At 39.9% G+C, this 23,357-nt stretch overlaps 12 protein-coding genes across 12 annotated transcripts; 4 read left to right on the top strand and 8 right to left on the bottom strand.

Annotated features, from left to right (window-relative positions):
- Positions 1-378: 378 nt before the first annotated feature.
- On the bottom strand, positions 379-2,619 carry PAH1 (phosphatidate phosphatase PAH1; the record flags this gene model as incomplete). Its single annotated transcript, XM_018131073.1, has 1 exon — positions 379-2,619. The coding sequence occupies one exon, from the start codon at positions 2,617-2,619 to the stop codon at positions 379-381; it is 2,241 nt and encodes a 746-aa protein (XP_017987039.1).
- Positions 2,620-3,097: 478 nt separating this feature from the next.
- MME1 (Mme1p) lies at positions 3,098-4,189 on the bottom strand (the record flags this gene model as incomplete). Its single annotated transcript, XM_018131072.1, has 1 exon — positions 3,098-4,189. One exon carries the CDS (start codon positions 4,187-4,189, stop codon positions 3,098-3,100), a length of 1,092 nt encoding a protein of 363 aa, XP_017987040.1.
- A 210-nt stretch (positions 4,190-4,399) lies between these two features.
- On the top strand, positions 4,400-5,554 carry QRI7 (putative N(6)-L-threonylcarbamoyladenine synthase; the record flags this gene model as incomplete). Its single annotated transcript, XM_018131071.1, has 1 exon — positions 4,400-5,554. The coding sequence occupies one exon, from the start codon at positions 4,400-4,402 to the stop codon at positions 5,552-5,554; it is 1,155 nt and encodes a 384-aa protein (XP_017987041.1).
- Positions 5,555-5,576: 22 nt separating this feature from the next.
- On the bottom strand, positions 5,577-6,716 carry NSE4 (Smc5-Smc6 complex subunit NSE4; the record flags this gene model as incomplete). Its single annotated transcript, XM_018131070.1, has 1 exon — positions 5,577-6,716. The coding sequence occupies one exon, from the start codon at positions 6,714-6,716 to the stop codon at positions 5,577-5,579; it is 1,140 nt and encodes a 379-aa protein (XP_017987042.1).
- A 180-nt stretch (positions 6,717-6,896) lies between these two features.
- On the top strand, positions 6,897-9,134 carry MLH1 (mismatch repair ATPase MLH1; the record flags this gene model as incomplete). The annotated part of the gene is made up of 2 exons (XM_018131069.1): positions 6,897-6,920; positions 6,984-9,134. The coding sequence occupies 2 exons, from the start codon at positions 6,897-6,899 to the stop codon at positions 9,132-9,134; spliced, it is 2,175 nt and encodes a 724-aa protein (XP_017987043.1).
- A 13-nt stretch (positions 9,135-9,147) lies between these two features.
- Positions 9,148-10,965, bottom strand: CEP3 (Cep3p; the record flags this gene model as incomplete). The annotated part of the gene is made up of 1 exon (XM_018131068.1): positions 9,148-10,965. The coding sequence occupies one exon, from the start codon at positions 10,963-10,965 to the stop codon at positions 9,148-9,150; it is 1,818 nt and encodes a 605-aa protein (XP_017987044.1).
- Positions 10,966-11,191: 226 nt separating this feature from the next.
- On the bottom strand, positions 11,192-12,682 carry ALD2 (aldehyde dehydrogenase (NAD(+)) ALD2; the record flags this gene model as incomplete). Its single annotated transcript, XM_018131067.1, has 1 exon — positions 11,192-12,682. One exon carries the CDS (start codon positions 12,680-12,682, stop codon positions 11,192-11,194), a length of 1,491 nt encoding a protein of 496 aa, XP_017987045.1.
- Positions 12,683-13,427: 745 nt separating this feature from the next.
- Positions 13,428-14,939, top strand: PHO2 (Pho2p; the record flags this gene model as incomplete). Its single annotated transcript, XM_018131066.1, has 1 exon — positions 13,428-14,939. The coding sequence occupies one exon, from the start codon at positions 13,428-13,430 to the stop codon at positions 14,937-14,939; it is 1,512 nt and encodes a 503-aa protein (XP_017987046.1).
- Positions 14,940-15,676: 737 nt separating this feature from the next.
- Positions 15,677-17,215, bottom strand: EAR1 (Ear1p; the record flags this gene model as incomplete). Its single annotated transcript, XM_018131065.1, has 1 exon — positions 15,677-17,215. The coding sequence occupies one exon, from the start codon at positions 17,213-17,215 to the stop codon at positions 15,677-15,679; it is 1,539 nt and encodes a 512-aa protein (XP_017987047.1).
- Positions 17,216-17,488: 273 nt separating this feature from the next.
- Positions 17,489-20,311, bottom strand: HUL5 (ubiquitin-ubiquitin ligase HUL5; the record flags this gene model as incomplete). Its single annotated transcript, XM_018131064.1, has 1 exon — positions 17,489-20,311. The coding sequence occupies one exon, from the start codon at positions 20,309-20,311 to the stop codon at positions 17,489-17,491; it is 2,823 nt and encodes a 940-aa protein (XP_017987048.1).
- Positions 20,312-20,431: 120 nt separating this feature from the next.
- Positions 20,432-22,210, top strand: GPI10 (putative glycosylphosphatidylinositol-alpha 1,2 mannosyltransferase; the record flags this gene model as incomplete). The annotated part of the gene is made up of 1 exon (XM_018131063.1): positions 20,432-22,210. The coding sequence occupies one exon, from the start codon at positions 20,432-20,434 to the stop codon at positions 22,208-22,210; it is 1,779 nt and encodes a 592-aa protein (XP_017987049.1).
- Positions 22,211-22,216: 6 nt separating this feature from the next.
- MSS2 (Mss2p) lies at positions 22,217-23,335 on the bottom strand (the record flags this gene model as incomplete). Its single annotated transcript, XM_018131062.1, has 1 exon — positions 22,217-23,335. One exon carries the CDS (start codon positions 23,333-23,335, stop codon positions 22,217-22,219), a length of 1,119 nt encoding a protein of 372 aa, XP_017987050.1.
- Between the last annotated feature and the right edge of the window lie 22 nt (positions 23,336-23,357).

Raw genomic sequence — 23,357 nt, forward strand, 5'->3', positions numbered from 1 at the left:
GTTTAGAATATAATCAATAGGAGCTGACTGGGAAATATGTCGGGGTGAGAATAGTCAACTACGTAGAAAGCGATAGAACTGGCGTGTGGCTTATTGAGGTCATGTGGCTTTAGCGGACTCGTGGGAATGATGGTGTGAGTGTGCTGCCGGAATGTTGATACGTGATAGTGTGAGTAGGGCTGTCAGCAGAGGGCTCAATGACCGATAGTTAGACAGTTAAGGAGCCACGTAGTAGTAATAATCAAAATGATGATATTACATGGTTAACCCATTCAGTTATAATAAATAGGCCAGTATAATAATCGTAGGATAAGACTGATGTGTTCTGTGAATACTAGGGAACTTATATATTTTTATTTTTGATATATGTGCGGTGTACTATGACCAGAAGTCATCTTCGTCGAATTCATCTTCGTCGAATTCATCGTCAGTGAAATCGTTTGCTTGGGAATAGTCCTCGTCGCTTAGATCCTGATGCATGGATTTGTATTTGTGCCCTAGTGATGTTGGACTTGATGGCAGCTGGTTGCCGTGCTGTTCTAGAGAGAGGGTGGACAGAGCCGAGGTCTGTTCTGTGATGTTGTGTGGGGAAGGGGACTCTAGGTTGTCTTTAATGAGCCTGTCAGGAGACGAAAGGGTTGTTGGGTCGGTCGGGGCACCGAGATCGGCGCTGAGGTTGTCGCGAAGCGACATAGAGGGCATAATTTGGGATGATGAGGGCGGAGGGGATATTGCGGTTGTTGCGCCGCCAGAAGCTGCGCCTGTGGGATTGTTGCCGGCGTTTTCATCATCCGTGATGTCTGAAAGGTCTTCTACACTAAGAAGTGGTTCTCGCCAAAAGTTGACATCTGAAAACTTTTCGTCGTATTGGCGGAAGAAGGATCTCTCTTCTGGGTTGTACACTGGGGAGCCCGGTGTTGGCGAGAGATTCTTAACCTCTTCCTCGACAGCGAAGTACATGCCCTGCTTGACGTGAGGGAAAAACTGGTCTACGAGTTCGTTGATAAGGACATATGAGCTTCTTAGGCCTGTTAACTCCAACAATTCCATATGAACTTCGCCATCTGGGTTGATGGTGAATATTCGGGAGCTTGGGATACCGACAGTTCTGTATGATAATGCATCGGTGATACGATTTCCAAAACCTGCATAGAATGGAGTGGGCTGCTCGTCATTTGTTGTATTCGTTTCGACATTTGCACTTTGTAGGACCTTAAAATACAACTTTTGTATGTCATTTAGACAGGCAATTTTGAAAACTTCAGGCTTCTTCAAAATGACTTCCCTTCGTAATGCCGCTATAGTCCTGTCTGGAGATAGGATCACAGGGCCGATTGGAAGCGCGCAACCGCCTTGCTGGATACTTCTCAAATAACTTCGTGTAGAGTCTGCCTGACCTGCGCTGCGCGCAGTTAGGTACATAATATTGTAACCATTCTTGCGGATCTCCGTGAAAAGTTTGGCAACACCTGAATGCGTCCAGTCTTTCCCTATCATCGTCATCACATGTCCTAGAGCATCAGATTTCGTTATGGTGCCATCTATATCAGATATGACTATCGGAACATCCCATTTCCATAAGAATATTTTTGAGTTCACAACAGCTTTTCCTTTATCTACAGAAAACGTCACTTCATTTTCACCATATTTTAAATCCAAGCAGCGTAGCTGGTCGGATGTTAAACGGATTGTCTTGATGTAGTTGGCCCCAGTGTTGAGCTCCAGGGTTGTAGATATCGTACCTCGAGAAGGTGTCGAGTCAGTGAAATCTGAATTTTGTTCAGAGCCGTTGTTGTGAGACGGGATTAATTCTAACGACTCAGAGGACATTGAGGGTGACACTGGAGGTGAAATACCCAACGTAGTACTATCGTATGGGTTAATTATGCGAATGTTACCGTTGTAATCCTCCTTTACAAAAGGGGAAATGTCATTGTCCTTACCCAACTCGTCCTGTAATAATTGCTTCAACATCTCATCGGTATCATGAACCTTGTATTGACTTGATTTATAACCCTCAATGTCTAACAACAAGTCCCCGTTATTGTCCAACTTACTGGGAATCTTTTTTTGGTTTAGTTTCCTATTTATTCGTTCCTCAAAGGAGGTAGTTTCCTTGAGCCCCACATGCGCAGGAGTAGCTGGCCTTCCATACTGTGAGCAGTAGTCACCGGTCGTATCAGTAGATGCAGAAGCACCAGCTGTGCTATTGTCATTAATATCTAAGAAATCTGGTTCAGGAAGTTTCTTATCGGTACTAACATTATCCTGTCGAGGGGATGAGCTTGGAGAACTGGCTGCACTTACCACAGGTGAAGTTATCAACTCATCTGGAATATTATTGAGGTCTGAATCCGTCTCAAACACAAAATATGCCTCTCCAGAATCGCCCAATTTCATAGGGATGTTCGTAAGCTGATCGTTAACGATCACTTCAACCTTCTTCTGTGACGGTTTTAGTATCTGAAACTTCCCAAACCTTACATGAAATGGTGAACATGCTAACTCTCCATCCGGATGTTCCACTACTATAACATCTATTGCTCCTGAGAGTGTGGCAGGATTGATTAAAGACCAACTCTTTGTAACTGATCCGATTGCTCTACCAACATATTGCATTTTTAGTCCACAAGAACCAATTCCAGAACTTAAAGACTCTAAAATGAACTGCTATTCACCTTATATTACGCTAAACCGAGGTCTATTGGTGAGTTCGCAGCCTCTTGACGCTTTGAAGTTCTATTGGTTAACAACACAAATGGGTATAATATTACAAGAAAAAGCGCATATGCTTTAAATCAAGCGGCGCTCAGTAAAAAGTTGCGAAAATACGGCTATAGTGATAAAAGAACACTCTAAATGCAACGTATATAGGTTAATAAGGGCCGCTTATCGGTTAGGATGTTAGCATCCTCTTCTTTCCGAATAGTAGGCTGTTTCAGGGGTATAATTGGCGTTCGGGAATAACATTTAGAGTGCTACACACATATATATACAGGAAGCAACTTTATTGCTTAAATATTAGTACATCCTTGTGTATCTTGGTTTCATGGCTACTTTATAAGGCATGCAGCCTAAACTTATCCATTGTGTTTTATTAGTTGGATAACTTGGATGATGCATTATAATCTTCCATTAGTTGTAGTGTTGTTTGGTACAGTAGCAGCATTATACTACTTTGGACACTGGTCCATATGAACCTTGGACCAACACCTCTGGTAAAGCCAATAAAACCTTCACTTTTGTATACTGTATAAAGACCGTTGAATATTGAGTTAGATATCCTAGATGGCTTTGCGGAGTTGGCAGATCCACTGACACCGACAGGCATATCGCTAGAAGTCTGGGTTTGAATTCGAGTTTTAATGACATCGAGGGGAGTTGTAAGCATACCTGCTAGACCTCCAGCAAGACCGCCACATAGAAGCTCGCTGGTGAAAGAGATTCTGTCTTCCAACGGTTTGCCCTCGAGAGAAAAGGCCCATTTCCTGAAACGTTCGTAGAACGCTAACTGCAGACTGCTGAACGGTAGGTCACGAATTAGCGTCGCTTTATAGCCGAAAAATAGAGCTTGGTATCCCTCTGTACGCACTATCGTCTTAATTGCGTCTGTCAGATGTAAGTAGTTGTAACCCGAGTTGAAATAAGGATTGCAGTACCTCCCTTGCAGCTGAAGCCGTGTCTTTAAAACTTCACTGGGGACATAAAACAAACTGGAAGCAAGGTCTCCAACAAAACCGGCCATTAGATATGAGAACGTATCGTTTATTCCCCAATTTTCTATCATGGTTCTCTTCACAAATTCGTATGTACCAAAAAACATGGCTGCGCTAGGAAACGAACCCAACATTGCTGCACCATAACCACTGTATAACCCCCTCCAGATTCCTTCCTCTGCTAGTATCACTCTATAAGCTGAAATCATTTTATTGTATTTTTGAATACCCGGTGCACCTTGTTGCCTAGTTTTAACAGTGTCCAGTGAATGCATAGCTGAATCACCAATCGCACCACCTATACCACCCGCAATAAGGCAATGCAGCAGCGACACACGACCTTCAGGTTCTTTATTGCCTCCTGGTTCGGATGGTGGACCTCCATGTTTGACCGACATCCGATCGCCCAACTTATGCAGACGGCCATCATGCGAAGTGCCAACTACAGGTATAGAAGAAGTTGGGGAAAACATCAACCAGATATGAGAGGCTGAAGATACTATAACGCCTTACTTTGACGGCAAACCTTGGTTAAGTGGTGCAAATTAAAGCTTTAGTGTTAACACTTCAAGTTAAATTCTATTTTTTACACTCGGTCATCTCGCAAATTATATCTAATTGGCTAAGCTAGCTTCGAATGAAGATTTCTATACGTGAAGATTACAAATCATCTATAAAGCCAGATGCTCCGACTTATACAGTCATTTAGAAGTTTAGGTGTTCGTCATTACAAAGTCCTTAGCATAGAAACGTCATGCGATGACACATGTGTTGCAATATTGGATAGATTTGATAGAAATCAGGCGCCGAAACTACTGTATAACCATAGCGAGAGGTTAAACTCGGCTGAGGACGGTGGTATTGTACCTACAAAAGCTCATAATCATCATCAAAAAAATTTGGCTATCATAGTTAAGCAGGCATTGGCCTGTACAGGTAGTTCCATTGATTTATTATGTGTTACCAAAGGCCCAGGAATGCGCGGAGCTCTGGCTGTTGGACTAGATTTCACCAAGGGTCTAAGTGTTGCGTGGAACAAGCCCCTTGTTGGTGTTCATCATATGTTGGGTCATCTTTTACTTCCCAGAATGGAGTCTAATGGAAGACACCCACAATTTCCATTTCTAAGTTTGTTGGTTAGTGGTGGACATACCATGCTAGTACTTACAAAAAGCATCGTAGAACATGAAATACTTTGTGATACTATAGATATTGCAGTGGGTGATTCCCTTGATAAATGCGCGAGAGAGATTGGTATTCGCGGAGACATGATTGCGAAAGAAATGGAACGCATCATCGATCAAGACATTCAGCAGGCTACTTCTGACCAAGGGGTAAAAATTGAGCTCCCCGTTCCTTTGCGGAATCAGAATGGCCGAATGAACATGCAAGCGTTCTCTTTTAGTCCGTTTATTAGTGCTGTGAAATCCAACATGCCAAAACCTCAGGAGGAACTTTCTGATAATGAACGCCGTTCAATGGCGTACCAGATACAAGAAGCTATATTCTCACATGTTATTAGGCAGCTAAATGTTGTCTTGAAGTTTAATGGTGAGGCTCTTAGTGGTGTCAAGAGCTTTGTTTGTTCAGGAGGTGTCAGCGCGAACAAAAGACTGAGGGAAAGGCTAGAGACTGAACTAACAAAAAGTTTCTCGTTTCATTATCCAGACCTGGAGTTATGCACTGATAATGCTGTAATGATAGGTTGGGCTGGGATTGAGTTGTATGAAAACCACAATCTAGCTACTGACTTGCGAGTGGTGCCATGTAGAAAATGGCCTTTGACTAATATTCTTGACGACCCATGGTGGTTAAAGGATAGCAGTAATGATCGTTAAACGTAATAGTGTATATAACTATTCAAGGTAAAAAAGACTCTGTAATTTTAAATTTATCTATCAACTTCCTCCATGTTGGCATATCCATTTGAAATATGATGTGCTTCTGCTGTGCATCAGTTCTCCTCTGTCGTTCAATCTCTTTTTCGTTAGGATTACTCGGCAGTGGTTCCTTTGGTCTTACAGCAGGGTATCCGTTCTCATCATCTTCTAGTACAAGCCTCCCTTCCTTTATCAAGAAACTAGTGTAAAATAAGTGTTCTATCGACCTTGCAAAAGAGTTAGGATCTATGATGAACTTAAAGAGATTAATTCTCTTGTATCCATTCTTACTCATCAGCACCTGGAAACATTTTTTTACCTGTTCAGGTGTTGTCTCAGACTGGTTGTCATTAAGGGAATCATTGGTAACCGCCTCGGCAGTAATCTTTTGGCCAACTCTTTCCATCTCCCGTCGCTGGGTCACCACACGCTGCTTTTTCTGAATAGCCAGTGGACCTAGCATATGGTCTACGGTTGCTGGCATTTTACTAAGATTCTGGAATAGTGTACCCATTTTTAACCAATTAAAAGTCGAGAACTCTCTATATTCCTCGAAGTTCCCGAGATAAGATGTTTGGAGCTCATTTTTTTGAGATTGACGAGAACATTTATGAAACTCATTTTCCTCCTGGTCACTGGTATCGTCTTCGCTCTTGTTAGCTTGGCTATCATCGCCAGCCGTTGGTTCAGGTCCCGCCGAAGGCATCGGTATGCGATTGATCTCAAAATAATCTTCCAACATATATCTCTTAGCAGCATTTATCATATCATCTACATTTAGTACCTTTCCTGCGCTATTTAACTTCAAATTCCGAACACTAATGCTTGCTAATTCACTAACGCTCATTACTGCATGAGAGTCCTGTGCATATAAAGTATTAGCTGAGGAATTTAATCCACCTGCCTGATTAAACAATGCATTAACTTCATCCAAACGTTGCATAGCTAGATCAATATCGCCTGTTCTTGCTGCTGAAGCTCGATCTTTCACTACCTCATCTTCAAAATTCCTATAGCCCTGTAGAATCTGGAATTCCACGCCTACAGCACTCGAATCTTCAATTCTTTCGACTGAATCGTCTAACCGCCTCTTTTTGACACCATTATGTTCCTGTACCATAACGTTACAGCCAATTCATATACATTTATTACTTGTGTTTTACTATAGCATATATCGCTTAACATTATTGTTAAAATGTTAATTTAATGTTATCACTAAATCCGGGTAATGCAAGTCTTAACCCAAAAGAACATCGTAGTGCAACTCTGAACCTCACTTACTCGATATAAACTATCAAGAATGGGTGGCATTTCTCGAATCAAGGTATGTGTTATTCCATAACGTATTTATGAGCTAATGAATACAATTTTCTAACTCTTTTTTAAGGCCCTCGATTCTTCAGTCGTCAATAAGATAGCAGCAGGAGAGATTATAATCTCTCCTGTAAATGCGCTAAAGGAAATGCTGGAAAACTCCATTGATGCTGGTGCTACAAATATTGATATAGTAGTTAAATCTGGTGGCCTTAGAATGCTTCAGATTACGGATAATGGTTCAGGCATAATGAAAGATGACCTTGCTATACTGTGTGAACGATTTACTACTTCAAAATTGACAACATTTGATGATTTGGCCAAAATTCAAACATATGGTTTCAGAGGCGAAGCATTAGCAAGTATATCGCATATTTCAAAAATTACTGTTGTTACCAAGGTCAATGATGATGTCTGTGCTTGGAAAGCTTCTTACGAAAACGGCAAAATGGTGGACGGACCAAAACCGACTGCAGGTAAAAATGGGACTGTGATTCTTGTCCAAGATTTGTTCTATAATGTTCCTTCTAGGTTACGTTCTATGAGGTCAGAAAGCGAAGAATATTCCAAGATACTGGATGTTGTTAGTAGATATGCTATCAATACAAATGGAGTCGGGTTTTCATGTAAAAAGCATGGAGAAGCACAATTCACGTTAACGGTACGGTCTAATGCAAGCTGTGTTGACCGAATTAACGTTGTTTTTGGAAGTCAGGTTTCAAATTCACTGCTAGAGATTAATTTGCCAGATATTGAAGCTTATGGTGTGACAAAGGTTAGCGGTTACGTTTCCAACTTTATTTACAATAATAAAAAAGGTATTCCGGCCATTTTCTTTATTAACAATAGGTTGGTAAGCTGTGATCCCTTAAGAAGATCCCTCTTGCAGTTATACAGCAATTATCTTGCAAAGGGTAATAAACCTTTCATTTATTTGTCCCTCATGATAGCATCCGAAAATGTTGATGTGAACATACATCCAACGAAGCGAGAAGTGAGATTTCTACACGAGGATGATATAATAGAGAGAATTCATAACGGTATCCAAGATCAACTATCGAAGCTTGATACTTCCAGGTCTTTCAAGGCGGGAAGTTTGTTGAGTGATGCTCCATCGCTGGCCGAAGTCACTACAAAGCCTTCTCCAATGACGCCAGCTATGGCAGTTAAGAGGAAAGAAAATAGATTAATCAGGACTGATTCCAGCCAGTATAAAATTACGAATTTTCTTCGAAGTAGTCAGACTTCGACTAGCACTATCTTTGCCACAACTGCTAGGGATAAGACCCAGCGCAGTGAATCTAAATTCTCAGATAAACGCATAGATGCAAGTTCAGGGGCTGATAACAGGGACGAGGCTTCCAAAAATCCAGCAGCTAAGGATGATAGCACTGTTAAAACGTTGCTGAATAATACTTATAATGTAGTAGAGAATGAAAGAATTGCAGTGAATTTGAAAAGCATCAAGTGTTTGAAGGAAGATGTTGATCGTGATATTCACGAAGAATTGACGGGAATTTTTGCAGATATGACGTATGTTGGCCTAGTTGATGAAACTAGAAGATTAGCCTCTATTCAGCATGGACTGAAACTTTTTCTTGTGGATTATGGTTCGCTTTGTAATGAATTATTTTATCAAATTGGCCTGACTGAATTTGCGAACTTTGGTAAAATATACCTTCATGAAATTGAGGGTAACGAGGGAGTACCTCTGGTAAGCCTGCTATCACAGATAGACAGTTTAGAGGAGTCTAAGGCAACGGAAATTACAAAACAACTTTGGAGCATGAGAGAGATGTTGGATGATTATTTTTCTATCGAACTAATTGGAGACAAGTCAGAACTGGAAAACGTGCGAATATGTTGTATACCATTGCTTCTGAAGGATTATACACCGCCGTTGTCGAAATTACCCCTCTTTTTATATAGAATGGGAACAAAAGTTGACTGGAGCTCTGAAAAAGAATGCTTGGAAGGTATATTAAAACAATTAGCACTACTATACGTGCCTGAAATCATTGAACATGTAGATACAGATGATGAAACAATTGACGAAGAGACACGAATTCAATATATTTCTAGAAGTGAATATTTGAAAAATGTTTTGGAAAACGTTGTTTTTCCAACCATTAAGAAAAGGCTACTAGCGCCAAAGAAACTACTCAAAGATGTAATTGAGATAGCCAATTTACCTGGTCTATACAGGGTCTTTGAAAGGTGTTAACTTAACTTTTCAATTAAGGGTTCTCGGATAGCGGGTATATACATTCAAGGATATTGTAACGGTCTTCAAATTCCTTGACAACTGCTCTCAGTTTTGGAGCTTCATTTGTAATATCCACAACCTTTGCCACATCCTCAAATGGTCCGCCACCCAAAGTAAAAGAGATTCTATTAAATTCCCACTGTAGAATATTTATATCATTTCCCAAGATTTTAAACACAGGATGAAAGAATGGATCGCCATTATCTATTACTCGGACTTTCTTCCAAAGTGCTTCTAATTTTTGTAATCTTCGCAATACCTGGATAATGGCGTTCTTCCTTGAATTTTTAGATCCCTTTGGGATAGCATCTAACAACTCTAGCAAATCAGCTGCGAGTTGATTGCATTCTTCTGACTCATCGATGATTCTTCTAATATTGTAATATGCAGACATTATTCCCAATGCGTATAATACATGTGGATATTTGTTGAATGGTAACATTTCACCTTTCATGTTGTTTAATACTAATACTATTATAATTTTTGCGTGTGTATTCATCTGTTCATAACAGGTCATTGAGCCATAATACATATACCACAGTTTACAAGTCTTCCAGTACGTCAGATTCAAAACTAATCTCGACAGAAAAGTCTCAAATTTCGAGTGAAAAGAATCCGTATCATCCAGAGCGTTTATCTTCACGGTAAATATATCAAGTTGACGTTTTATGGTTTCCAATGACTTTAAAGTAGGTTTCTTCATGTTGTATTGTTCAAGATCTCGATCTAATGAGAATAGCTTCCACGCTAAAGTCTCAAATGTATCTTCACTTTGATAGACATCAATGTTAGGAAGATCTTCATAATATGCAGCGTGTTTTATGAGAGAGTCGTTTTCTGTATGGATACAAAGTTGTTTATTTGGTCCTGTTTGCAGGTAATCACATATAGACAGTTTATACCATATTTTCTGGGCCAACAATTTCGCTAATCTGACAGCTGCAGAATCACTCACATTAGACTTGAAATTATCAATTTGAAGCAACTTACAGACATGTATGCAGTGGTTTAAAAATCCATTGGAGTAAAATACAGCTTCCTGGGGAAAGGACGTATTCGCCAAAATTAAATAGGCCTGTATTACCTTAATATCTGGATGTTGCATAAAATTTGCCCTCTTCAATTGAAATAGGGCTACTTTTAAAAAGCTTTCATATAATACAGACTGCAATTCCTCTGACCAAGAGGATGAGCTATCACTATGGCACCAGGTGTAAACAGGTTCGGGTGGCAGTATGTGTTTTAATTCTCTAACAGGAATGTAATATACCGCTAAAGTCAATACTGACCACAGAACTCCGTTCCATAAGCACTCTTCTATCGTTTCCTTGTAATCTTTAACCTCTCTACGGTTCCAATACTCTTCTAATTTAAAATACAGCTCCCCAATATCCCCAGTACATCCAAAATACAGCCCACCTAACTTTTCCATTGAATAATCTAACAATTTGAAAGAAGATTCCATATCTAAATACTGGATCCAGTACTTAAATTCTTCAATATCAGCCTCAAACTGGCTGACACTATTGCAATCTCGTTTCTCATTTTTCATTATACCAAGTTTAAAAATCCAGTATTCATAATCCTGGATTAGTTTAACAACCCTGGGGTCTAATTCAATTCCAGAACAAGTTTGGTACTTCTTAGATTTCGATAATTCCATGCATTGCTTCTCTTCGCCCCTTTTTACACAATTCGTACATGGCACTAGCTTATCACACTTTACCTTCCTCTTGGTACACACAAAGCAAGGATGATTTAGCCTTCTATTAGCAGGTTCGAATACCATTTAAAAGGCTCAATTAATATATAAAAACCATATGCCAAGATTTCACTTCTAGGTTAACCTTCAGCTTTAATACTGGATATCTACTTCGGTATAGTGAAGCTTAACGAGGTTAATTAACCTAAATAAAAGATCACGTGACTAACCAAAATAAGAAGATATCGGGTAAATACTGATAAAAAGTCATATAAAGTGAGTGTTATTATGCTTCTAAATAGTCTAAAATAAGCTATAAGTTCGTTAATACGGCTTTTGTTTGTAGATAAGAGTCCATGCCAGCAGCTCCTAACTCTCTGCCAATTCCACTCATCTTATATCCTCCAAATGGCAGAATGACTTCTTCGTCATTTGATGAGTTTACCCATACAGTACCCGCCCTCGCGTCTCTGATAAACCTTTGAGCCAAACGCACATTCTCAGTAAAAACGCAGGCGGCTAAACCGTACTTTGAGTCATTAGCCTTTTTGATAACTTCATCATAGTCATGGAACTTAGCAATGACGGCAACAGGACCAAAAATCTCTTCCTTCATTAATTTGGAGTCCTGTGGGACATTGAGGAAGAATATTGGAGGAATGAAGTAACCTTTTTCGGGCCATTCTCCCATTTCAATGCATTCTAACTTCTCCACGTTTTTACCGTGGTTGATGTACTTACAAACACGATCAAATTGAACCTGTGAGATCAATGGGCCATAGACACATTCATCGTCAAAAACATCAAGGTTAGCACTGTATTTCCAGGTGTTAGTCACATGTTCACGGAATTGCGCGATGAATTTATCATATATAGAATCCTGAACGTAGATTCGAGAATTAGCACTGCAGCACTGACCGGTATTATAGTATATACCAAATGCCACTTGCTTGATCGTATTTTCGAGGTCAGCATCTTCAAATACAACAGCCGGACTTTTACCTCCACATTCCAATTTCACGTCCTTCATGTTCGATAGCGCGGCGGCGGACATAACCTTCTGCCCTACCTCAGTACTTCCTGTAAAGCTGATTTTATCAACATCAGGATGCGCTGAAAGTCTTGCACCTACAATATTTCCATAACCAGGAACAACATTTACTACACCAGGCGGGAACCCCGCTTTTACGAACATCTGCGCAAAGTATAACAGCGACAAGCTAGTGTTCTCGGCAGGTTTGATAACAATACAGTTCCCCGCCGCTAAGCAGCCCTTGATCTTCCATCCAGCTATCGAAAGCGGATAATTCCATGGAATTATCTGTGCAACAACACCGTATGGCTCTTTCACTGTATAGGAAAACTTATCTTGATTCAAAGCACGTGACTCGCCGCCGTTAAACTTATCTGCAGCCCCAGCATAATACTTCGTAACGTCGAGCAAATGCTCCACATCGCCAGCCGCATTGAAATTAAACGGCTTTCCTGCATCCAGCGCCTCAATTGCACCCAGCACATGCTTTTCCTCTTTAAGCACCTCGTATAACCGATCAAGGAGGTCCGCCCGTTCCCGAGGGGTCGTATATCTCCAGCTGTTCTCATACGCGTTGCGAGCCGCTAAAACTGCTCTATCGACATCTTGCTCACTCCCGGCATAGAATGAGGTTATCAATTCTTTCGTACAGGGGTTGTAAGTATCAATAGTATCCCCTGTGCTCGAAGCAACAAACTCATTATTGATAAATAACCCTAATGGCTGCTTTACAGTCAATCCAAGTTGTGGAATGGTAATATTAGTAAACATTAGCGCTGAATATGGGTCCAATATTAGTAATCTTTTAATAAATCCGGATTCATATTCTGTGCCGGGCAAAACATATCAAAACTGTCAGTGGAGAAGATTTTAGTTACGTTTATATTCGTACAACAGGAACAACAGGTAAAAAGTTAAATCAATTTTGAACTAATTGGCGGCTATTGATAGCGTAGGAAAGGTTTTTATTGTAATTAGATTCCCTATCAATGCCTTTAGCACATACAACACGACGCGTTTCATACCACGTGATTAAATACTTGCCACTGTGTTTCGTAAGAAACGACGAATCAATATTTTAGATCCGTCGGGGAAATGAAAAGTGAATAACCACTTTTACCATACTAAAGTACCTACAAAGCGTGATAAACAAAGCGCCATCTACAGTACAGAGCTATTGTACTGTTTAAAACGGTATCGAGAGGATTTTCACCATCCTTTGGAGAGACTCATTGCATTAAGAGAGGTATACCTCTAATATTTTTTTTCTCGTACTAGATTAGAAAAATATATCCACATTATACCTCTACCCCCTTTTTTGCTAGAAGTCAAATTTTTACTTTGCGTGAAACACCTAAGTGAAAGGTAGGATTTAGATTAGACACCATCGGGGAGGCTTCTGGAGGTTTGAGAAACAGTTAGAAACCAAAATAGTTTATCGGCATTCTTTTTTTTAGCCAAGAGAGCACTTTGGGGGGGGGGACAGTGAAAGAGTTTTTCGATCTTTAATTAAACGATGGACAACTTTAGCTACGCTGGTGGGGAGTTTGATCACTTTAGCCAAGAATTTGCACCACCTGAAGATATATTAGGCGGTGGGTCTGCGGGCCCGCGGTCTGAGCATGGGGATCATGCAGAATCGATGGAGTCGGGCGACCATTCGCCAGGTCACGTGAACGAGGTTTTGTCGGAGGCCCACGGTGTTGATTGCGAGAAACCAAAGTCGAAGCGCACTAGGGCAACTGGAGAGGCGTTAGAGCTGCTCAAGAAAGAGTTTGATGTGAATCCTAACCCTAACGCACAAAATAGAAAGCGGATCTCTGAGCAAACAGGCCTGCCTGAAAAAAACGTGCGCATCTGGTTTCAGAACAGAAGAGCGAAGTATCGGAAGAGTGACAGGACATTTAATCAACGCACAGCAGCGACAGACATGAACCGATTTGGATCTATCTCAGTGACTGTGGAGTACGACAAAGTCCCTTTGAACATTAATGAAAACTACTATTTCTTGGATGTAAATTCCCTAACTGTGGGCAGTTGGAAGCGATTGAAGAGTGGTAATTTGCATAGTGAAAGTTTCCCCAGCATCAAGAGTATGTCGAATCTCTCGCCTACCTCTATTAACACAATAATGTCCAATGCTACCGATCTTATAGTGCTCATTTCGAAGAAGAATTTTGAGATTAACTACTTCTTTTCTGCAATTGCAAACAACACCAAAATCCTTTTTAGAATCTTCTTCCCAATAAACAGTATCGTGAACTGCTCCTTGATTAAGCACTCGGATAGCATGAAGAAGGACCAGGATGATTCTAGCAGTGTAGTGCCGGAAACTACGTCTGATACGGACCATGTTTGCGAGTTGAAACTAAATGTTTCAAAGCCACCAAAGTTTGCCGTGTATTTTTCTGATATGAACGACGAACTAACTACTAACCAGTGGTCTATTTGTGAGGATTTCTCCGAGGGAAGGCAGGTTAGCGATGCATACGTAGGAGGTTCCAACTTTCCACATATACTCACCGGACTGGACAGATCCATTGAATTTATGAATTCATGGATTTTGGAATTTAATAATGCATTTACAGTGATGCAGCCGTCACAGCCCCAACCGCAACATCTTAATCATCACCAACCTCATCACCTGCTTCACCATCAAAGTCAGCAGCCCTCATCCCATCCTGAGGACCCTGCACAGACAATGGTCTTGCAACCTGAATCTAACTCGTTAGCGCAGTCTTCCTTCTTTAGGAATTATGGGTCGCATTCTACTGATGACATCCTCGATATACAAGGCACTGATCAATATGAATCCACTCATACAACTAACACAGAGTTTACAAGCTCGGTTGCGGCAACGGTAGGAGCTAATTTCCTAGCTGGACACTTGGCTGAGACACAAATACCAAAGACTCCTGACTTTTTGAATCAACACCCTGAGCTGCACAATGATGATCAACACGGCTTAAATAGTTTGTTGCATTTCAATGATCAGCCTCATACCAGTAATCCGGAGCAGTATTACTGATTTAATTTTTTCTCAAATCTTCAATTCATTTTTATTTGCTATATCCACCGTCTACTATTTTGAATCATAATTTGACCAGATAAGGATAACGTTTTTTCTTCCGTGGGCCCAGTATGGTTACACACAACTCTATGTTATTCTCCTTATTGGTCTGACATAGATCTGCCCAAAGGTTCATTTATAGTCAGCGGTATTCGTATGTTGAAAATCTTGAGCAAATAAAACTCGATATCTGTACTATATTATCACACAACTACCCTCAACTGGGCTAAACCCGAAGGATTTGGTCCTTGTCAAAAAATTTTCAGTTATGAGGGAACTTTGTAATACCATTATGCAACTTCTATATGTCGTTCATATCATCGGAGTGTGCATATATGCATAAATGCATGATTTACTATCATTAGTTTTTAAATAGTTAAGTTTCGTTAAAATAAAAGTTCAATGACCCCGCTGTATCATGTGCTATTACACATCTTTATACACACGAAAAATGAGTGAAATGAACAACATGCACTTATTTATCGGGTATAATATTTCTCTTAAAGGCTACAACGTGTCTGCAGTACTAATACAAAGCTAACTGACCTATAAGTCCTCATCACAAATTGGCTACAAAAACAATTCCATTTGTAGATTACCACATATATATACATATAAAAAAATACAAGTACATATTTATATATAAACACATGTATATATATATATAAATATTTATAGCCTTCAATTAACCGTTATTAAGGAGAACATGCGTTCATAAATTGATTTGCAAAAGTGTTTGCATGTATGTCCTCTTGTGAAAGTTCATCCAATTCCTGTGATTCATTTTCTTCCCCTGTTTCTCCGGGTATATCTGTTTCTGCCGCCTCATTGTTAACTTTACCTTGAACAAGTCCATTCCCATCCGAAGAATATCCAGGTGGCTCCATAGGCAAGGATCCCATGGTATATTGATCACCATATGTGTCCGTGGATGTGCTAAATTCAAACCCAGGAGGTGGAGGAAGCAACCCTCTATTGTCGTAAATGTCATCAGTTAGGCTTGTCAGGCTCTCTGCATCTGAAATTTCATCTTCGTAACTGCTTTCCAATAACATATCCTGATTATATTCGTCGTATGCAGGGGGAGGCAGCTTTACACCATTTGCCTTGGCGTACCCCCATTTTTTTACGTTTGCCTCAATAAATACAAAACCGTAAGTGCCAAAATTTACATGTATTTTGCATGGGAAATTTGCACCAATGATTGGGTACAAATATCTGAATTTCCAGCCTCGGATATGTCCACCTATGTGTTTTTCTTTCAGTTTCGTACCGTTACGAGTGAAAAAAACGGTTCCACTGCGTGTCCTATACCCGACTCCAATAACATCGCCCTTTTCACATTTTGGGAAAGCTTGGGCTAGCTCTGGAGAAAGATTGAAAGAATTGTTAAGTCTGCGGCCACCACTGGAATCATATGCAACAGAATGATGATGTCTACCGGGTAGTCTGAAATATGGGTATGGGCATGTAGACAAGCCAAATGACATCAACTCATTATCAGATGGTTCGTGGTTTCGGCTAGAGTTAGCAGAAGAATTATTTACTTCAAAAATCTTGCATTCAAAGTAGTACACCCTGTTAACAACAGGAATAGGTAAATTGGTTGTTACACTCACATCTGTATTATAATTTAAAAATGTAAGTTCAGTTTTGTTTTCAACAATTACAGAATCCTCGGGTAAGTTCAAAGAAGGCTTGAATTCCCATGCATGAGCACCTTCCTCCTCAATATAAAGACGTGTTTGCTCGTTCATTACCATATCTTCGGCAGCTGAAGGACGACTACCATTACTATCGCCGTTGCCAGCAACGGTATTGGATGAAAGTGTTAAAGGAGGATTCTGTTTTATAAATTCCTCGCCTTGTTTATAATAAAACTGCTCTTGAGGTGAAAGCAATGCCACCTTATGTCTAACTTCTTCTTCATCGTCCAAGTTATTGTGCCAATCGTCAGTATCGCCTCTAATATTCCCGCTACTAGCTTCACCGCTAGACAATAGAATACCATTCGCAAAGTAACGCCTGGCTAGCAACTTCACCATGTAGTACATCACCGTTAATAACAGATAACAGAAAATCATAAATAACATACTAATACTGAAAAAAGCCATTTCAATATTAGGTTGGTCTGAATTATAGAACATCAAATAATCGTTTGAAGGCTTCTCGGTGCTTACCGGGAGGGCATCCACCCGCCTTTGAAGCAATGTAATCACGAACAGCAATATCATACTGTATTCTCCGGTTACTGTATAAATTCTCCAAAAATAGTAACAATCGAAGAACGTTTCAGCAGGTTTCTGAAGGATCAGGGAAGGGTATAACAGCTTCTTAAACGAAGTTCAACCTCGCTTGTTTTATTAGGAACAAGGAGTAAACAGCTACTTTAAGATAGTACAAAATAAAGTGAAATATAATATCCTTTTGTACGTAGTGGTCTACATTATTAAATGGCCACAAGGAAATGGCACTTCATTATGATGGGGATATCTGCTCTGGTTTGCTCATGATAGGTCAAACCGTGACTCGGAGTTTAATGCGTAGAGTAGTTTTTGCCTTAGCAATTCTTTGTTTTGATAGTCAGGCAACTTAAGTAAGTTAACACAGGTAGAAGCCGTTGGAAGTCTGGTAGCATCGCTCCCTGCATTTCTAATGCCAAATTTTGGATTAAGCATTTGGAAACCTAATAAAGGAGCCCTTGGTACTGATGTTGTAAATTTGATAAACTTGCAACGCTCTTCAGGACTGAATTCGGCAAGAATCTCCCATAGGTAGCGTATTGTAGGGTCGGTATCTAAATAGTCACCATAAGAGACGTTTGATTTTAGGTCAGCAAGGTCAATATCACGCGCCTCTCCAGCAATTAGGTTGCTTAGCTCAGTGCTGCTGAACATTTCTATCCAGTGGGAAGGTATTATTACAGATAGGCCCATTTGAAAGTACAGCGTTGGCCTATAAAGTTTCGAATTCATCTTATAGCTGGCGATGGCCATTGCATATTGACGGACGTTTGTGTCGGTTACTGGTACCTTGGATCCATTAGGGACTAATTGTACAAGGTTTTTGGTAGAATCATCGACGATCTCCATCCGTAGGTCCAGCTGTAGTAGTTCTTCTTTTGACATTACGAACAATTTGTTGAGATTGTCGTGAAGTTCTTTATCGTAGGAGGAGAGGTTGTCAAAAGAGCACACCATGTTCTTGGATGCATTCAACAACTTGTGCAGAAAGAAGTCTGCAAAATGTACGTCTATCAGGACTTTCTCGTAGAGACACCTTCCGAGGACTTTACCTAAGAAATGCAGATATTGGAGCTGCTGTTGTGTGACGGCTTCCTCGGAAGGGTATAGCTCATACCGGTCATTAGTTTTAAAGATTCCATACTTGTCGTTATTAAAGCCTTGGTCACTAACACTTGTGAGGAACTCTTTCGTAATGCCTCCACCATCAATTCCTGCTTCGGGTCCAAACTCGTTTACAAAAGTGACAGCCAGCTGCTCTTTGAAGGCCTCACCGATAGGATTATATGCAGCGAACGCATCCTCCAACACATTCTCTCTTGAAATAGTTGCACTGCGGCGGCGAGCATTGGGGAAGTAAAAGTTTGTAAACCGCATCATAGGGCTGCCCTCTAGCCTTGATTGTAACCGTTCCCTATCTTGTTGGATCAACTTTTCAAAATAGGAAACTCTATCGTTGAATGGAAGCAAGAAAGGCGCTCTGAGAAGGACATCGAACTTTCTGGAAGCTAGAGAGCCCCAGTTTGAGTTCGATAGCTTTTTTGTGAAGAACTTAGCCTTCACGATTTTCTCCCACTGTGTTTTGTCTATCATTCGTGGATCATTTAAGTTATTTTCGCTATCCATGAGCTCATCCATCTCATTGCGGTAAAACTCGTCGAATGCTATTACAAGGGAGGTGATATCACATCTTAGCACTGTAGCATTGTCAATAAGCCAGAAATTTGAACCATCCTCTTTCTCTAAGAATGGTGTTCTAGAGTTTCTGATCTGCAGTTTCTGCAGCAAAGATAATAAACGATGCAGCTGATGCTTGTCGTAGTCGCTAGTAGGAAGTAGCAGAAAATCTATCACTTTCAATCTTGCAATTTTGCAGAATTTAATGACTGCATTTGTAGCAAAGCTACTCTTTGGGCCTAGTAAAACACTGTCGCTAACATACGACAAGTACATATCTAGGCAATCCACCAATAGAATAAACTCTTGTCCGTCGTTGGTACCCTTCTCGACACATTCTCCAATTAATAAATTCATTGCAATAAAATCTGCAACCAAGCCCAGCAATATTACTTCTGAGTTTCGAGAACTAGGAGCACGCCGTAGTAGAGCATTCGCGTAGCGACTGGCTTTAGCAACGGACTTGGTCCGAAAGTATTCACAGAGGGTACCAGCAACTTTATAAGAGTATAGGTTTTCCACATATCGAAAAAACTCGTGTTTCTCTTCAAATTTAAACAATGGATCTCTGTCTATTTGCAAGGCTATTATCTCACACAGCCTATTTGAAGCATCACCGCTAGTTCCACTTAACAGATATATAAGGTAGTATATGGTATCCATTGGAGGAACCTCCTCAAATCTGATTATAGCAGGGTCAATTCTTTCCAGTACTGCCTTTAAAAACAGCTCCAAGTTCTGCCGTGTCGCTACAGAATCTAATTCAATAGTTAGTAAAGAAGACCAATAAGGAGTTTCCCGATCCATAACCTTTAGATCTCTAGGCACTACTTTTAATAAAGCCCTAATGAAATCCATTTCCAACTCCTCTTTAGTACATCTTATAATAGCAAGCCTCGAATCAACTAGCTTTTTCACACGATGCTTAATAACACTTTCATTATCCTCGCCTTCGCCAACACTTCTTATAGAATGTACATCAAAACTCGTGGAATTCAATTTATCCAATAATACATTTAGGATTCCTATGTCAACACCATATTCAGGAACTATACCTAACAATTGGTTTAATTTCCAATATATCGTGGAAGTATTTACTTGACAGTTTTCAATAAGCAGTTTAACATTATCAACAGAAATGAAATGAAACAAAGTCGGAGAAAATGCCAATAAAAGTCCATAAGAACTGTCCTTCAACCCTTCAAGATTTATATTTCGAAATAAACATTTCTTTGTCTGCCAACTCCTTATATATTTTTGTATTAAGATCGCGGCATCCCTTGCTCGCTTTTCCTTTGCTCTTCTTTCCCTCTCCAGTCTCGCGTTCTCTATCAAATCATTCTTCGATGCCCTCTTAGATGATCTCAAGTTCACATTCCTTCTCTTAGTAGTTCCACTGAAGTTCAGCATTGTTGAGTATTGTTATGTTCTTTGTAATCAGCAAGCTAGAGTTATAACAATTTGATTTCTTGAATCAGTTTAATTGTAATTTATAAAACTACAGAATTACACAAAGGGCGATAATATACGATGAAGGAGCTCATGTATCTTAAGCCTCTGATACTATTCAGAATTATTAATGCGTTGCTTACCAAATCTTTCTTTCAAGCTGATGAATTCATGCAATCGCTTGAACCAGCACACGTAAAAGTGTTTGGTTATGGTCAATTAACGTGGGAATGGCAGCATGGGATTAGGAGTTATGGATTTCCATTCATATTTGAGTTAGTTTATTACTGCGTGATATTCTTGAGTAAATTGAGCTCAATTATTGTATCTATGGCGGTTGAATGCTATCATCAATTATTTATCGTATCTTTCCCAAATAGTAAACTGGGTTTGGATATGTTAAATGAGATGGTCAAGTTCCCAGGAGAAATTGAGACTTTTGTGGAGTATTACGGAGTCTGGTATGGACCAAAGATAGCAATGGCGGTTATTGCCGCCATTGGTGAGTTCTATAGCATGCTATTTATAGGAAAAATCTTCCAAAGGATAATGAATAAGGAGGATGATAAGGTTCAGGAGAGCGAATCCGTTAAGAAAATAGCAATGGTTTTATCTTTGACCAACTTTTTCAATTGTTTTTTTATTACACGGACCTTTATCAATTCCTTTGAAATGGCGCTAACAAGTGCAGCCTTGTATTACTGGGATTGGGATGGTGGACTTGGAATAAAAGGCTCTGATTTTACGAAAAGTTTAGCAATTTCCATATTTGCAACTTTCCAAAGACCTACTAACATTATACTCTGGGCTGTTTTGGGAGCACTTTTATCGTTGAACTTAATCTGTAAGAAAAACTGGTCATTATTGGTTTACCTTTACGGCAAAATTATTTTGGTAAGTTTGCCAGTCTGTGCTCTATCTGTGGCTATAGACTATTCTTTCTATGGAGAAATTAGGTTTCCATTCGTTAAATTCTTGGAATTTAATGTTCTTACACCCATGGCGAACTTTTATGGGAAGATGCCTTGGCATTTCCACATTGTTCAAAGCTTACCGCTACTATTAGGCTTTACTATACCACTTTTTATCCACTCCTTCTTCCTAAAGAGTTCTAGGAAGTTCTCTCCTTGGTTTCAAGATCCTTTGTTCCAAATCAGGGCATTATTTGTGATTAACTTGATTCTTTGTTCTATTACGACTCATAAAGAATTTCGTTTCATCTATCCGATGCAACCAATTCTCCTCGCATTTACAACTTTGGATTTCCATTACTGGCTTCGTTTGTACCATCCAACTGATATAAAGATGAGCCTTTCTCAATTATCTTGGTTTTTCTGGTTTCTACCAGCACTTTCTGTGTTTGGAGCATTTATGCTGTGTAATTTCCATGAAACCGGGACAATTGAGATTATGAGTTACTTGCATTCTATACCATCAATCAAAAGCGTTGGCTTTGTAATGCCATGTCACTCCACTCCATGGCAATCACATTTACATCGAGGTGACATCGACGACATTTGGGCCATAACCTGTGAGCCTCCGCTACACCTATTGAACTCACCAGATGTTGGAAAGGCCATTGATTCATACATAGATGAGAGTGACTATTTGTACTTCAACACAGCAGAGTTCTTTCATCGAAACTTTGTACCTGTTTCCAAAGAAGTGCCTGGTCACAAGCTCACATACGAATGGCCCGAATATCTTGTCATCTTTGAAGAAATGGATAAGGCATTTATGCATGAGCATTTAAAAGACACTAACTACGCAGTAGTTAAACGTTTGTTTAATTCTATTTTTCATTGGGATAGAAGAAGGATGGGCGATATTGTAGTCTATCGTAAATTTCCATTAAAATGAAAGATTTTATATATCCCACCTACCTTTCTGTTTAGGGCTGGTTCCAGCGATAAAAGTATCTATATTCTCTAATCCTTCAAGATTGCCATGCAAAACTTCTAGATCATCCTTAATACAGTTAATAACATTACCGTAAGTTTTCTTGTAAGCTGGATTAGCAGCCACCAGATTCGTCAACTTTTCTATGGACTTTTGCGCAGCACCTAGATCCTTCAATTTCAATAAACAGTCTGTGTATCCAAGCAGGCACTCAAAGTCATGTATATCCATCCCAATTCTGAACCATTCCTTAGCCTTGCGGTAATCATTGAAGTAGTTAAGCTCTAGATATCCTAGAACCTTAAATGACTCTCTTAAACCCTGGCTCGCAGCAGATTCCAGTAATGCACGCGCCTTAAGAGGCTCAGAATTCATGTAGAGCTCCCCCAGGTAGTAGTATGACCGAAGTGAGTATTCTACAGGAGAATACTTAATAGATCTCAGAAAATAAGCTTCCGCCTGTGCCAATGCTGGCTTCCGCAATGCAAGCTCTCCTAACTTCCCATAAACCTCCCCCGCCAATACTGTCTCATCTTCGTAGTCTAAAAACTTAAGAAAGCACTCTTCTGCTTTTTTACCATCTCCATTGCTCATCGCTAGTTCTCCCGTAAGCTTTAAAGTGAGTGGATGATTCTGCTGGTATAGAGCCTTGATTATTTTCTTTGAATGTTCCACATCTGTAAGTGATGACTTGGATATATCCCTTAATTGCTCAAAAGCTAGTGATGAAGAAGCATTTTTATCTCCTAACTCAGCTGCTCTATAAAGTATCTCGTTTTCCAAATCGAGAAGATGCTTGTTGGTACTTTTTGACCGATATCTTGTTAACTCGAGCACTTTTTTCATAATCATCAAGTCAGTCGGCTGAATGCCCCTTGGTATCTTTACGGCATCAGCATTTTTATCGAGATTCCTGTAAAGTAGTTCGTATACTGGATAAAGCTTACCAAATGACAGCCTACTATCAAGCTCAAACAGTAATCGGTTAACAAACTTCTTCTTTGGAAAGATTGCATTAATGTCCGGCCTTTTAAATGCAGATGACAGAAACCGTCTACCTATGCAACTCAGCTTACGACTAATCATTGAGTTTTATGCTATATCCACT

The sequence above is a fragment of the Eremothecium sinecaudum genome, chromosome III, assembly GCF_001548555.1.
Source record: "Eremothecium sinecaudum strain ATCC 58844 chromosome III, complete sequence".
Classification (NCBI taxonomy): Eukaryota; Fungi; Ascomycota; class Saccharomycetes; order Saccharomycetales; family Saccharomycetaceae; genus Eremothecium; species Eremothecium sinecaudum.